Source organism: Carcharhinus amblyrhynchos, chromosome 19 (assembly GCF_965287045.1).
Source record: "Carcharhinus amblyrhynchos chromosome 19, sCarAmb.v2.hapA, whole genome shotgun sequence".
NCBI lineage: Eukaryota > Metazoa > Chordata > Chondrichthyes > Carcharhiniformes > Carcharhinidae > Carcharhinus > Carcharhinus amblyrhynchos.
This window is the reverse complement of record NC_137342.1, coordinates 1,645,957-1,661,626: the sequence shown is the minus strand read 5'-3', so window position 1 is coordinate 1,661,626 and position 15,670 is coordinate 1,645,957. Positions and strand designations below refer to the sequence as shown.

Sequence of the window (15,670 nt, the reverse complement as noted above, 5' to 3'; positions counted from 1 at the left end):
CGTACACACACACACTCACACACAGACACACACACAGAGGCACACACACACACACACACACACACACAGAGGCACACACACACACACAGTGAGTATCTCAGTATACACAGTCAGAAGGAAAGTCAGATAGAGAAAAGGATCATTCAGCCCCTCGACTTCCATTCTCTCATTGTACATATATTAATAATTGATTAATTTTTCCAATAAAGGTAGTGATGAGGGGCCTTTACATCTGAACAGTGCGATGTGCTCATCTACATAGCTGAACTTTCCCAGTTAATTGAATGGTACATATAGCCTTGTTGAGAGTGAATATATAATGAAAGATTTCTGGTTAATGTATTTCAGCTTTCCGAATGGAAGAAAATCTATGATGCGTCTCAGCCTGAGAAAATGCCTTTACCCCATCCCTGGGCGGATAATCTGAGTACTTTCCAAATGCTTCTAGTGCTTCGCTGCATCAGGCCCGACAAGGTTTGTTTCCTTGAGTTTGTGTACACTCGGGGTATCACATCTTAGAATTACACAATCTGGCCCATCGAGTCCGCACCAACTATCTGAAAAATCATCCCACCCAGGCCCTATCCCCGTAACCCCACAATCCCCTTAACGTAAACAGTTTTGGACACTAAGGGACAGTTTAGCATGGCCAATCCATCTAACCTACACACCTTTGGAGTGTGGGAGGACGCCGGAACAGACGGAGGAAACTCACGCAGACACGGGGAGAACTCCACACAGATGGTGACCCAAGCTGGGAATTGAACCCGGGTTCCTGGTGCTGTGAGGCAGCAGTGCTCACCACTGCGCCACCATGCTGCCCAATCTCCTGTTACATAATTAAAATTCCTTCATTTGTCAGTGATTTCCTTCTTTTACATTCACTGATTCCAATTGCAGCTCTGCTTCAAGTTTGTATTAGACAATTATTGAATGTTCAGATGTGAAGCTTATAGATAGGAATGTACCGCATACAACACATTCCCTCTTATATATTGACTTCTTTCTATTCTTTCATTGTGTACAGTTTTGGTCACCTAGTTACAGGAAGGATGTAAATGAGGTTGAAAGAGTGCAGAGAAGGTTCACAAGGATGTTGCCTGGACTTGAGAAACTGAGTTACAGAGAGAGATTGAATAGGTTAGGACTTTATTCCCTGGAGAATGAGGGGAGATTTGATAGAGGTGTATAAGATTTTGATGGGTATAGACAGAGTGAACGCAAGCAGGCTTTTTCCACTGAGGCTAGGGGAGAAAAAAACCAGAGGACATGGGTTAAGGGTGAAGGGGGAAAAGTTTAAAGGGAATATTAGGGGGGATTCTTCACGCAGAGAGTAGTGGGAGTGTGGAATGAGTTGCTGGATAAAGTGGTAAATGTGGGGTCACTTTTAACATTTAAGAAAATCTTGGACAGGTACATGGATGAGAGGGGTGTGGAGGGATATGGTCCAAGTGCAGGTCAGTGGGACTAGGCAGAAAAATGGTCAGACAAGAAGGGCCAAAAGGCCTGTTTCTGAGCTGTAATTTTCGATGGTTCTTTCACAGGATGTAGCGCCGCTGTCTCGGCCTGCATTTACTGCCCATCCCTTGTTGTCCTTCAGAAGGTGGTGGTGAGCTGCCTTCTTGAACCGCTGCAATCCCTAAGGTGTAGGTACACCCATACTGCTGTTAGGGAGGGAATTCCAGGATTTTGACCCAGCGACGGTGAAGGAATGACCGATATATTTCCAAGTCAGGATGGTGAGTGACTTGAAGGGAACCTCCGGGTGGTGGTGTTCCCAAGTATCTGCTGTCCCTTTTAGATGCTAGTGGTTGTGGGTTTGGAAGAAAAACCTTAGTGAGTTCCTGCAGTACATCGTGTAGAATGTACACATTACCGTCACTGTTTATCAGTGGTGGAGGGATTGAATAGATGTGGAAGGGGAATCAAGCAGGCAGCTTTATCCTGGATGGTGTCAAAATTCTTCAGTGTTGTTGGACCTGCGCTCACCCAGGCAGTGGAGAGTGCCCCATCACACTCCTGACTTGTGCCTTATCAATGGTGGACAGGCTTTGGGGAGTCAGAAAGTGAGTCAGTTGCCACAGAATTCCCAGCCTCTGCCTCTCACAGTCACTGTATGTATATAGCTGCTCCAATTAAGTCCCTACAAACATATGGATTACTAGCAGGAGGAGGCCACTCGGGCCCTCGAGCCTAGTCTGCTTTCAATAAAATCATGGTTGATCTTATTGTAACCTCAACCTCATATTCGAATCTATCAACTTCAAAATACTAAAAGACTCCCCCTGCCTTTGAGAGAAAAAAATCTCTTCACCCTTGTCTTAAATGAGAGACTGCTTATTTTTAAACAGTGGTCCTAGTTCGAGATTCTAGAAATATCCCCTCCACATCCGTGCCAAGATTCCTCAAGATCTGATCGATAAGGGGATTAAGGGTTATGGGGAGAAAGCGGGAAAGTGGAACTGATCCACTTCAGATCAGCCATGATCTTATTGAATGGCGGGGCAGGCTCGAAGGGCTAGATGGCCTACTCCTGCTCCTATTTCTTATGTTCTTAACATCTTAAGAGTTTCAATCACCTCTTAATCTTTTAATCTCCAGCAGATACAAACCTAACCTCTCCAACTTTTCTTCATAAGACAACCACCCATTCCTCATAGTAATCTTCTCTGAACTGCTTCTAACACATTTTTATAGAACAAAGAACCGGCCTGTTTTTCCTTAAATCAGACAACACTGTACACAATACTCCAGATGCCCCAGGCAACTGAAGCATGGCCTCCCTACTTTTAACCAATACCACTCACAGTTAGTGATAACATCCTATTAGCTTTCCGAATTACTTACTGCATCTGCCTTTTGTGATTCCTGTACCAGGTCGCCCAGATCCCTCTGCATCTCAGAGCTCTGCATTTTCTCATCATAAATGGGTGGCACGGCGGCACAGTGGTTAGCACTGCTGCCTCTCGGTGCCAGGGATCCAGGTTCGATTCCCGGACTGTCTGTGTGGAGTTTGCACATTCTCCCCATGACTGCGTGGGTTTCCTCCAGGTGCTCTGGTTTCCTCCCACAGCCTGAAAGGCGTGCTAATTAGCTGCATTGACCCGAACAGGCGCCTGAGTGTGGGAATTTCACAGTAACTTCACTGCAGTGTTAATGTAAACATTACTTGTGGCTCGTAAATAAACTTTAATAAGATACCAGTTGGAGGTGTGACAGTGAGGTTGATACCAGTCATCTGCAACAGGACATACACCAGCAGAATGGGCATATACATAGCAGATAGAATTGAATGAAGAAGTGTGAGGTGATGTGTTGTGGCAGAAAGGATAGGGAGAGACAATATAGACTTAATGACACCGTCCTAACGAGTACACCATGGATCCTGGAGATTCATGTACATGAATCTTTGAAGGTGGTAGAACATACTGAGAAATAATTACCCAAAGCATTTGGAACTTAGTATTTCTACATAGAGATAAAGTGTAAAAAAGCGTGCAGTTCATCCGCACCTTAATAAACCTCAGGTTAGGTCTGTTAGGTCACACGTCTAGTCTCAATCATCACACTTTAGAGAGAATCTGAGCTCCCTTGAGAGGCATCGAGGAGATTTCACCAGGATGGTTCCAAGGTTGAGGATTTGAGCAGCAAGATAAACTATTGTGTTTATTGAGTGTTGTGCACAGTTTTTGTCCCTTTATCTCAGGATCTATTTGCTATGGGAGGAGTGCAATGGAAGTTCACCAGATTAATTGCTTTAGGGGGAGAGATTGAGGAAAGTGGCCCTGTATTCTCTAAATCATTCTCTGGTTGGAGGGGGGAGAGGGGAGTGAGGTTAGATGGATCTCTGGCCGGTGGGGGGGGTGGTGGAGAATAAGGGGGGGCACACACATACATCACTGCCCCCTTATCCACCCCCCACTACCCAGACTGATCGCCACCCCTGACACCACTCCGTGCACCCCCACAACCCCACCCCCCCCACCCCCACTTTTTGCTCCCAGGCCACTTTCTCCGCAGTTCGGGAGAGATCTGACACGGGCGCGCTTTTTCAAATTTTTTTCTAACCAGGCATGCACAGTTCAGAGCTCCGATCATTCCGGCAACGCAAAGCCCCACCCCACAGTACGGGTCGGACCAGAGATTCAATTCAATGACACAATCAAAACTCTCCATTGCGTGAGTGGAATGTAATTAAAAACAGGGATGCTTTCCAATGTGCCCAGTGGCTGATTTTGCTAAAACTTTTGCTAATTTCCTCCTTCTTATTCCGTAGATGATTCCAGCCATCCAGCAATTCATCTCAGAGAAAATGAGTGCTGCTTATATCGAACCTCCAACCTTCGACCTACAACACAGCTATAAGGCTTCCAGTCACTTCACTCCACTGATCTTTGTCCTTTCTGCTGGAGCTGATCCCATGGCTTTACTTATGAAATTCGCTGAGGAACAAGGTATTGCTAATTGTCACACGGGATGAGTGAGTTGGAGAGAGATTTAAGGAGTGAATTCCAGAGCTTGGGACCAAGGCAGCTGCCAGCGTAGTGAAGTGATTCAAATGGAGAAGCAATGGTCTAGTGATATTATCACTAGACTATTAATCCAGAAACTCAGCTAACATTCTGGAGACCTGGGTTCGATTCCTGCCATGGTAGATAATGGAACTGAATTCAAGAAAGAAATCTGGAATTAAGAGTCTGCTGATGACCATGAAACCATAGCCGATTGTCTGAAAACCCATTTGGTTCACTAATGCCCTTTAGGGAAGGAAATCTGCCGTTCTTACCCAGTCTGGCCTACATGGGACTCCAGACCTACAGCAATGTGGTTGACTCTCGACTGCCCTCAGGCAACTAGGGATGGGCAATAAATGCTGGCCAGCCAGCGATACCCCTGTCCCACAAATAGTCAATCTGGAGCAAAAGACCAGAGCTAGGGAAGACAGCAATAATGAGAAGGTTTGGGGTAAGAGAAGATTTCAGAGGTTGGGAGGGATCAGAGGGAATTGAACATAAATAGTGACCTGGTATAGTTTTATTAAATGGAAATATCAGAAAAAAGTAAGGATTTTGAATTGAATCTGATCAGCCATCAGTGAATAATAATCCAATTTAAAATCACTGAAAATATGCTTGGACAAGTAAACTGAAATATTAACTAATTTCAGTGGTACACAAGAGTTAGTTTCTTCAGAAAGTAATTATTTTTTGATATTTAAAGATAGCTAACATCTAGAAGTTAGCTAAATTTAAAGAGTTTTCCAGAAACTCACTGAGCTAACTTCAATTTCTCAAAGCTTGCAGTTTTAAAGTTCACTATTCTATGGTGAATATCCATGCCGGCACAGTGATATACAATCACGAGGGAGTTGTCCTGAGAAACCTCCACATCGACTCTGGACCATCATGACATCAGGTCAAACATGGGCAAGGGAACCTCCTGCTGATACCACAAACCCTTCCCCTCAGCTGATAAATCAGTACTAAACATAATCCCCTGTTTCTCTCTACCTCCCTTTTCAAATAGTAGGGTTACATTAGCTTCCCTCTAATCTGTAGGAACTATTCCAGAGTCTATAGAATATTGAAAGATGACGACCAATGCATTCCCTATTTCCTTGAGCGCTGTGGGATGTAGATTATCAGGCCCTAGGGATTTATCGGCCTAAATCCATTTCCCCAACATCATTTCTCTACTCTTACTGATTTCCTTCAGTTCCTCTCTCTCATTAAACCTGTACTCCCCAACATTCCTGGTATATTATTTGTATCCTCCTTTGTAAAGACAGAACCAAGTATTCAGTTGTTCAGCCATTTCTTTGTTCCCTGATATAAGTATCCCTGTTTCTGTTTGTCTTCACCAATCGTTTTCACCTCACATACCTGTAAGAAGCTTTCAGTCAGTTTTTATGTTTCCTGCAAGCTTACTCTTGTACTCTATTTTCTTCTTGTTAACCAGTCCCTTGCTTTGCCTTTGGCAAATTCTAAACTGCTCTCAATCCTCAAGTCTGTTGTTTTTCTTGGCCAATTTGTATGCCTCTTCCTTGGATCTAATACTATCTCTAATTACCCTCGTAAGCCATGGTTTGGCCATCTTTCTAATTTTTATTTTTGGACCTGACAGAAATGAACAGTTGTTGCAGTTCACCCAAGTGCTCCTTGAATATTTACCACTGCCGATTCTCCATCCTCCATTTAGGTAAGGATTCCCAATCCGTCATCACCAACTCGTTCCTCATACCATCGTAGTTTCCTATATTTAGATTCAGGACCCTAGTCTGACAATCAGCTACATTACTCTCTAACTTGATGAAGAATTCTATCATGTTATGGCCACTCATCCCCAAGGGGTGTCACATATCTAGACTGCCAGTTATTCCTTTCTCATTACACAATATGCAGTCCAGGATGGCCTGCTCTCTAGTTGATTCCTCAATTTATTGGTCCAGAAAACCATCCCTTATACATTCCAGGAATTCCTCCTCTGTGGTGCTAATTTGATTTGCCAAGTCTACATTCAGATTAAAGTCACCCATAATTACAGATATTCCTTTATTGCATGCATCTCTAATTTCCTGTTCAAGGTTCCCCTCAACATCATCACTACAGTATGGGGGTCTATACACAGACCCCACTAACATTCTTTTCCTCCTCAGTGCCTCTCTGCTCTACCCACACATATTCCACATTGCCAGAGCTAATATCCTTCCTCACTATTGCTTTAATTTCCTCCAACTAGCAATGCCACCCCCACCATCTTTTCCTTTTAGTTTGTCCTTCCTAAATACGGAATACTCCTTGATGTTCAGTTCCCATCTCTGATCACCCTGCAGTCATGGCTCTGTAATCCTGACTATATCATACCCGTTTACATCCATTTTTGTGGTTAATTCATCCACTTTATTGTGAATCCTTCACACATTAAGGCACACAGTCTTAACGCTTTTTAACATTACTTGTCCCGTTCCTGTTATTTTTCACTGTGGCCCTGTTTGATTCTGGTCCCTGGTTTCTCTGCCTATTACATTTCTTATTCCCCTTAGTGTCACCTTTTGTTTATGTCCTTGATTCCATCTCCTCTGACTCCTTGCACTGGTTTCCATCTCCCTGCTATTTTAGTTTAAACCCTCCCCAATCTCTCCAGCAAATATCCCCCCAAGGACATCAGTTCCGGTCCTACCCAGGTAATCTATCCAGTTTGTACAGGTCGCACGTACCCTAGAACCAGTCCCAATGTCCCAAGAATTTGAAACCCTTCCCCTTACGCCATCTCCTCAGCCATATCTGATATATCCTGCAGTTTCTGCTAACGTCATGCAGATGCTACATCGCTCGACAATCACCAGGCAGGGGTGTTCTCTTCCTGTTGGCGAACACTTCAGTGGTCACGGGCATTCAGCCTCTGATCTTCGGGTAAGCATTCTCCAAGGCAGCCTTCACGACACACAACAGCGCAGAGTCGCTTAGCAGAAACTGATAGCCAAGTTCCGCACACATGAGGACGGCCTCAACAAGGATCTTGGGTTCATGTCGCACTATCTGTAACCCCCACGACTTGCCTGGACTTGCAAAATCTCACTAACTTTCCTGTCTGGAGACAATACACATCTCTTTAACCTGTGCTTAACCCTCTCTCCACTCACATTGTCTGTAGCTTTAAGACTTGATTAGCTGTAAAGACTCGCATTCCAACCATTATGCGAGTAAATTGAGTTGGTGCCCTGTTTGTGATCAGAACTCCCAGCCACCTGACGAAGGGACAGGCTGTCCTGAAAGCTTGCGGCTTTTGCTACAAATAAACCTGTTTGGACTTTAAATTGGTGTTGTGGGATTTCTTTCTGTTTTACCCCAGTCCAACGCCGGCATCTCCACATCGTTTCTGCTCTGACCAGTATTTGACATTGGTCACAATCCTGACATCACTACCTTTGAGGCCTGACTTCTCATCTTGCTTCCTAACTCCCTGTATTTTAGGACTTCATCCTTTTAATTACTTATGAATTTTTTACCGATGTGTATCACAACCACTGGCAGTTCGCCCTCCCCCTGTAACCGCTCTGAGAGATTCTTGAGCCTAGCATCAGGATGTTAACACATTATTTGGGAGTCTCGTTTGCAGCCACAGAAACGCCTCTCTTTTCCCCTTACTATCGAATCCCCCATAACTATTGCATTCTACATTTTTACCCCTCCCCTCTGCAGCAGAACCACCCATGGTGCAATGAATTTGGCTGTTGCTGCTTTCCCCAGAGACTTTTTAGAGGTTATTTATTAGTGTCACAATTAGGCTTAAAATAACACTTCAAGAAAGTTACTGTGAAAATCCCCTGGTCGCCACACTCTGGTGCCTGTTTGGGTACACTGAGGGAGAATTTAACATGGCCAATGCACCTAACCAGCACATTTTTGGAACTGTGGGAGGAAACTGGAGCACCCAAGGAAACCCACACAGACACAGGGAGAACGCGCAGATTCCACACGGACATGTGACCTGAGCCGGGAATCGGACTTAGGTCCCTGGTGCTGTGAGGCAGCACTGCTAACCACTGTGCCACCCATTCCCCTCAACGATACGAAGGTTGGTGGTGTTGTGGATAGTCTAGAGGGATGTCAGAAGTTGCAGCGTGACATAGATAGGATGCAAGACTGGGCGGAGAAGTGGCAGATGGACTTCAACCTGGGTAAATGTGTAGTGGTCCATTTTGGCAGGACCAATGGGATGCAGGAGTACAATATCAAGGGTAGGAGTCTTAGCAGTGTTGAGGAGCAGAAGGATCTTGGGGTCCGGGTCCATAGGACTCTTAAATCGGCCTCGCAGGTGGAGGATGTGGTCAAGAAGGCGTATGGTGTACTGGCCTTCATTAATCGAGGGATTGAGTTTAGGAGTCGGGAGGTAATGCTGCAACTTTATAAGACCCTTGTCAGACCCCACTTGGAGTACTGTGTGCAGTTCTGGTCGCCTCACTACAGGAAGGATGTGGAAGCTATTGAGAGGGTGCAGAGGAGATTTACAAGGATGTTGCCTGGATTGGGAGGCATGCCTTATGAAGATAGGTTGAGGGAGCTAGGTCTCTTCTCCCTGGAGAGACAGAGGTTGAGAGGTGACCTGATAGAGGTTTATAAATGTTGAGAGGAATAGATAGGGTGGATTCTCGGAGGCTATTTCCCAGGGCTGAAATAGTTGCTACGAGAGGACACAGGTTTAAGGTGCTGGGGAGCAGGTACAAAGGAGGTGTTAGGGGTAAGTTTTTCACACAGAGGGTGGTGAGTGAGTGGAATCGGCTGCCGTCACTGGTGGTAGAGACAAACTCGCTGGGGCCTTTTAAAAGACTCTGGATGAGTATATGGGATTTAATGGGATTGGGAGTTACAGATAGTTCTATGGTCTGGTAGGTAGGGATATGATCGGCACAACTTGTGGGCCGAAGGGCCTGTTTGTGCTGTAGTGTTCTATGTTTTATGTTCAACATTATCAAAAGCAGTATATATGTTTTGCAGGGGAATAGCCACTGGAGATTCCTACACTGTCTGCCTTACTCTGCCTTGTGGTCACACATTCCCTTCCTGCTTGGGGAATCTTAGCCTGTGGAGTGACCACCCCTATACATGCTAACCACGATACCCTCCACCTCGCTGATGTCCCACAGTGTCCCCAGCCACAGTTCCTGCTCCAAAGTCCAGGCTTCTGGGAGCTGCAGCTAGAGACATATGCTGGCCCCAGAGGATGGAAATGTGCCTTGCTTCCCACATAGAGCAGGAGGAACCCACCACAGCTTTGAGTTCTCTTGTTATAACTTAGCTTTTCAAATTAAACCTTTATTATCAACTAATATCAATTATTCTAGGTCCTTCCCCCCAGCTCCTCATTACTACGGAACCTGTCGAAACTCCTGTTTTCTGGTTTTATATTCCTTATTAACAATCAGTTACCCAGGCAGACTGCGGAACAAGTCACGCGAGTCGATTCATTTTACTCTAAATTTTAAGATACAGCTCCAAACATAGTGATCTTATAAATTGTTACAGTTTATGGACAAATCCATTTAAATAAGCAGTTTCTATTTTTAATATGAATATCACAAATTGGTACAGGTAGTAAGGTTTTTGGACAGGAAATGAATAACATACACAGAATGTTTAGTATATTAATGATTTTATATCTCAGTCCATGAGAAAAGTGTTGTCTGAATGTTCAAATTTACACGATGTGTTTCAGGAATGGGAGGGCCAAGTCTCCAAACAATCTCCCTTGGCCAGGGACAAGGTCCAATCGCTGGAAAAATGATTGAAAAGGTAAGTTTGTGAGTAACGATTTGATGAAAGACTTCATTTTCACTGACTGCATTCTCAATTATCTCTCAGCCTCTGAGAGATTGCAGTGTTCAAAATATCCCACTGGAGATGGTCTCAAACCCAAACATGTCAAAGTGCCTGGACTAGTTTCCTCCCCATCAGCCCTGGAAGAAACCAAAATGAGAACAGTTCATATGATTCAAATATTCATTTTATCTATTTGTGTCACAAGTAGGCTTACATTAACACTGCAATGAAGTAACTGTGAAAATCCCCTAGTTGCCACACTCCGGCCCTGATCGGGTACATTGAGGGAGAACTTAGCATGACCAATGCATCTTAATCAGCTCATCTTTCAGACTGTGGGGAGAGAACCGGAGCACCCGGAGGGCTGGGAGGAAGCTGGCTGTATCTCCTTGTGCAATACCCGACAAAAATGTAACATTACAAGAACCTTAAGCATTCAGAAAGAACTGGAGTCAGCAGATTAGACTGGGGTTGATGGACTGTGTAGGGATTGCAAACTGTGAATGGATTCCGGTCAGCTGTGAGGAATTGGAGGCAGGAGGGAGTATTTCACAAAGCATCATGCTGGAAAGACCCCAAGACTTGTTCTTGTCCCTCAGTGTTCTTGTGGGAGGAGGGAGGAGGGGGCTGAGATCAATACTGCTGGCTGGGTAGCTAATAATCAGCAATTAAATAGTCACTCGGGGGAAAGTTGCTGCCAGAATCTTATCAATGGCAGCACCGGGTCAGATATTTTAACCTGTGTGCCCCTCTCCCCCATCACCACCACATCCCCCCATCCTGAATCTCACCACCCCTGTTATCCGCCTGCTCACCATAACCCTTAATTCCTTTACTGTTCAAAAATTTCCCTATTCTTGCCTCAAAAACACTCAATGAGGGAGCCTCAACTGCTTCACTGGGCAGGGAATTCCACAGATTCACAACCCTTTGTGTGAAGAAGTTCCTCCTCAACTCAGTCCTAAATCTGCTCCCCCTTATTTTGAGGCCATGCCCCCTAGTTCTAGTTTCACCTGCCAGTGGGAACAAGTGGACTGCATTGGGACACCTTTGAACTTGTATAATGTTTGAAATAATACTTGAAACTTACTCATCTGATGTGCTAAGTGTAATTGTACAAGATGTAAATTTTAATTTTAAACTTCTATCTTATCTATTCCTTTCATAATCTTGTATATTTCTATAAGATCTCCCCTCATTCTTCTGAATTTCAATGAGTATAGCCCCAGTCTACTCAGTCTCTCCTCATAATCCAACCCTCTCAACTCCGGAATCAACCTAGTGAATCTCCTCTGCTCCCCCTCCAGTGCCAGTATATCCTTTCTCAAATAAGGAGACCAAAACTGTACACAGTACTCCAGGTGTGGCCTCACCAGCACTTTATACAGCTGCAACATAACCTCGCTGTTTTAAAACTCCATCCCTCTAGCAATGAAGGACAAAATTCCATTTGCATTCTTAATTACCTGCTGCACCAGCAAACCAACTCCTTGAGATTCCTGCACAAGGACACCCAGGCCCCTCTGCACAGCAGCATGCTGCAATTTTTTACCATTTAAATAATAGTCCATTTTGCTGTTATTCCTATCAAAATGGATGACCTCACATTTACCAACATTGTACTCTATCTGCCAGACCCTCACCCACTCAGACTGTCTGTTACCCTTTGCAAACTTTCAGCCTCCTCTGCACACTTTGCTCTGCCACCCATCTTAGTGTCACCTGTGAATTTTGACACACTGCACTTGATCCTCAACTCCAAATCATCAATGTAAATCGTAAACAATTGCGGTCCCAACCCTGATCCCTGAGGCACACCACTAGTCACTGATCGCCAACCAGAAAAACACCCATTTACCCCCACTGTTTGCTTTCTGTTCATTAACCAGTTCACTAACCATGCTAATACATTACCCATAGCACTGTGCATCTTTATCTTATGTAGCAGTCTTTGGTGCGGCACCTTGTTAAATGTCTTCTGGAAATCCAGGTACCCCACAATCACAGGTTCCCCATTGTCCACTGTGCACATAATGTTCTCAAAGAATTCCACCAAATGAATCAAATATGACCTTCCCTTCATGAAACCATGCTGCATCTTCCCAATGGGACAATTTATATCCGGCTGATATTGGCTTCACCACATAGCCACTCTATCTGAGCTTTAACAGAGAGGAATTTATAGAAAATCCTTGCTGGAAATCTGCCAGATCATCAATGATAACCTCAAATGTGCCTTCTCCAATTGACAGGGATCACAGGTCATTGCTGGTCAGAGCTTGCAGGAGTGCCTTTAGTAATCTGGCAGAGTTCAGAGCTCCCCTGAACCCATCACCATTAGCATTCCCCTGTGGATACCCCCTCTCTACCTCCAGGCTGTGAACATGGTACAGACTGCAGATGTCCCCTCTATCCACGAGTTTCCCACGTGGACACTCTACAATCTGGAGTCCAGGATGCAGTCACTTTCAGACATGTGGCATTGAGAGTTTGATGGCAGCAGCCCCTGAAGAGGGTTTCACTTCCTCAGCCTTTAAATGGTGTGCAATCATCAGGAGCACATCATGCATGTTTGAGCCAGATACCCAGAGAGTTCCCGTCTCCCAGAGCAGCTGAGTCACTCACAGGTGCCTCACATATTTGAAGGGCCTCTTTATGTTTAGGACTGGTTCATAGAATCATAGAACCCTACAGTGCAGAAAGAGGCCATTCAGCCCATCAAGTCTGCACTAACCACAATCCCACCCAGGCCCTACCCCCATATCCCTACATAGTTACCCACTCATCCCCCCAACCTACGCATCCCAGGACACTAAGGGGCAATTTCATAGCATGGCCAATCAACCTAACCCGCACATCTTTGGACTTTGGGAGGAAACCGGACCACTTGGAGGAAACCCAAGCAGACACGAGGAGAATGTGCAAACTCCACACAGACAGTGACCCAAGCCAGGAATCGAACCCACGTCCCTGGAGCTGTGAAGCAGCAGTGCTAACCACTGTGCTACTGTGAGCACTACAGTGGTTGTTTGGGGATAATGGGTCCTTGCTCAAACAATGGCTCATGGCACATGTACATTATCCTCTGAGTCCTTCTTTTATTCTTTTATGGGAAGGTGGGTTTTGCTGGCTAGGCCAGCATTTATCACCCAGCCCTAGCTGCCCTTGAGAAGGTGGTGGTGAGCTGCTGTCTTGATCCTCTGCAGTTCAAGGCAAATCCACTGTGCTGTTAGGAAATGATGTGGAGATGCTGGCGTTGGACTAGGGTAAACACAGTAAAAAGTCTGACAACACCAGGTTAAAGTCCAACCGATTTATTTGATAGTAAACTCACAAGCTTTCGAGGTTTCCCTCTTCACCTGATGAAAAGGGAAACCCCGAAAGCTTGTGAGTTTACTATCAAATAAATCGGTTGGACTTAAACCTGGTGTTGTCAGACTTATTACTGTTAGGGAATTCCAGGATTTTGACCCAGCTGAAGGAATGGATATAATTCCAAGTCAGGATGATGAGTGAATTAGTGGGAAACTTTCCAATGATGATGATCCTAAGGATCTGCTGCTAGTTTTATAAATCCTGGTGAGTTCCTGCTTGTGGAAGGGGTGCCAATTAAGGGGGCTGCTTTTTCCTGGATGGTGTTGAGCTTCTTGAATGTTGTTAGAGTCTTACTCATCCAGGCAGTACTCCATCACACTCCTGACTTATGCCTTGTTTTGGGAAGTCAGGAAGTGAGTTACTCACCACAGGATTCCCAGCCTCCGACCTGCCACGGAAGCCACAATATTTGTATGGCTCGTCCAGCCCAGTTTCTGGTCAATGGTAACCCCCAGGATATTGATAAGTCCCCGTGCCGTTGAATGTCAAGGGGTCAGATTCTCTCTTGTTGGAGTTGGTCATTGCCTAGCACTTGTGTGACACAAATGTTACACACACTTGTCAACCCAAACCTAGATACAGTCCAGATCTTGCTGCATTTCGACAATAACTGCTTCAGTATCTGAGGAATCACAAATGGTGATGAACATTGTGTAGTATCAGCGAACATGCCCACTTCTGACCTTATAAGAGGTGGAAGATCATTGAAGAAGCTGCTGAAAATGGTTGGGCCTAGGACACCGCCCTGAGCAATGCCTGCAATGATGTCCCAGGGCTGAGATGATTGATCTTTGTGCCAAGATTTCAACCAGCGAAGAGTTTGCTTGTGATACCCATTGATTCCAGTTTTGCTAGGATTCCTTGATGCCATGCTAGGTCAAATGCTGCCTTGATGTCAGAGGCTGTCACTCTCACCTAACCTCAGCTCTTTTGTCCAAGATTGGATCAAGGCTGTAATGAGGTCAGGAACGGAGTGACTTCGGGCGGAACTCAAACTGGGCGTCACTGAGCAGGTTATTGCTGAGCAGGTGCTGCTGGATCGCACTGTTAGTGACCCCTTCCATCACTTTACTGATGATCAAGAGTAGACTGGGCAGTAATTGGCTGGGTTGGATCTGATCTGCATTTTGTATACAGAATTGTTACAATCCCAGCTGATACAAAAGAATAAAACATCCATTAATCAGGAAAAGCTGAACTTTAATACACTACTCCTTCACTTCAACTATATCTTTACAGATTCATAAAGATAACACATAAAGAACAGTACAGTACAGGAACGGGCCCTTCAGCCCTCCAAACCTGCACCGATCATGATGCCTGCCTAAACTAAGACCATACGCACTTACAGAGTCCGTGTACACCCATTCCCATCCTATTCATGTATTCACCTAGTTGTCCCTTAAATGCGTACCTGCTCCCACCACCTCCCCGGGCAGCACGTTCCAAGTACTCACTGCCCTCTGTGTACAAAATCCTGCCCCGCACATCTCCTCTAAACTTTTCCCCATGCACCTTAAACCCCTAGGAAAAAGCATCTGACTATTAACTCTGTCCATACCCCTCATAATTTTGTAAACTTCTATCAGTCAACCTCAACCTCTGTCGTTCCAGTGAGAACAAACCGAGTTTATCCAATCTCTCCTCATAGCTAATACCCTCTAGACCAGGCAACATCCTGGTAAACCTCTTCTGTACCCTCTCCAAAGTATCCACTTCCTTCTGGTAGTGTGGTGACCAGAATTGTACACAATATTCTAAATGAGGCTTAACTAAGGTTCTGTACGGCTTTTGCATGACCTGCCAATTTTTATACTCAGTGCCTTGATCAATGAAGGCAATCATCCTGTATGCTTTCTTGACTAACTTATCCACCTGAGTTGCCACTTTCAGTGATCGGTGGGCATGTACACCCCGATCTCTCTGTCATTACTCCTAAGTGTTCTACCATTTGCTGTATAATTCCTACATGCATT

At 45.0% G+C, this 15,670-nt stretch overlaps 1 protein-coding gene across 1 annotated transcript in view; it reads left to right on the top strand.

The window, feature by feature from the left end:
• The window catches only part of LOC145355578 (dynein axonemal heavy chain 3-like), a 507,454-nt gene that overhangs the window by 473,076 nt on the left and 18,708 nt on the right, over nt 1-15,670 (top strand). The window contains 3 exon segments of the mRNA XM_080207828.1: nt 349-474; nt 4,277-4,454; nt 10,216-10,292. Of these exon segments, the coding sequence (XP_080063954.1) occupies nt 349-474; nt 4,277-4,454; nt 10,216-10,292 (381 nt within the window).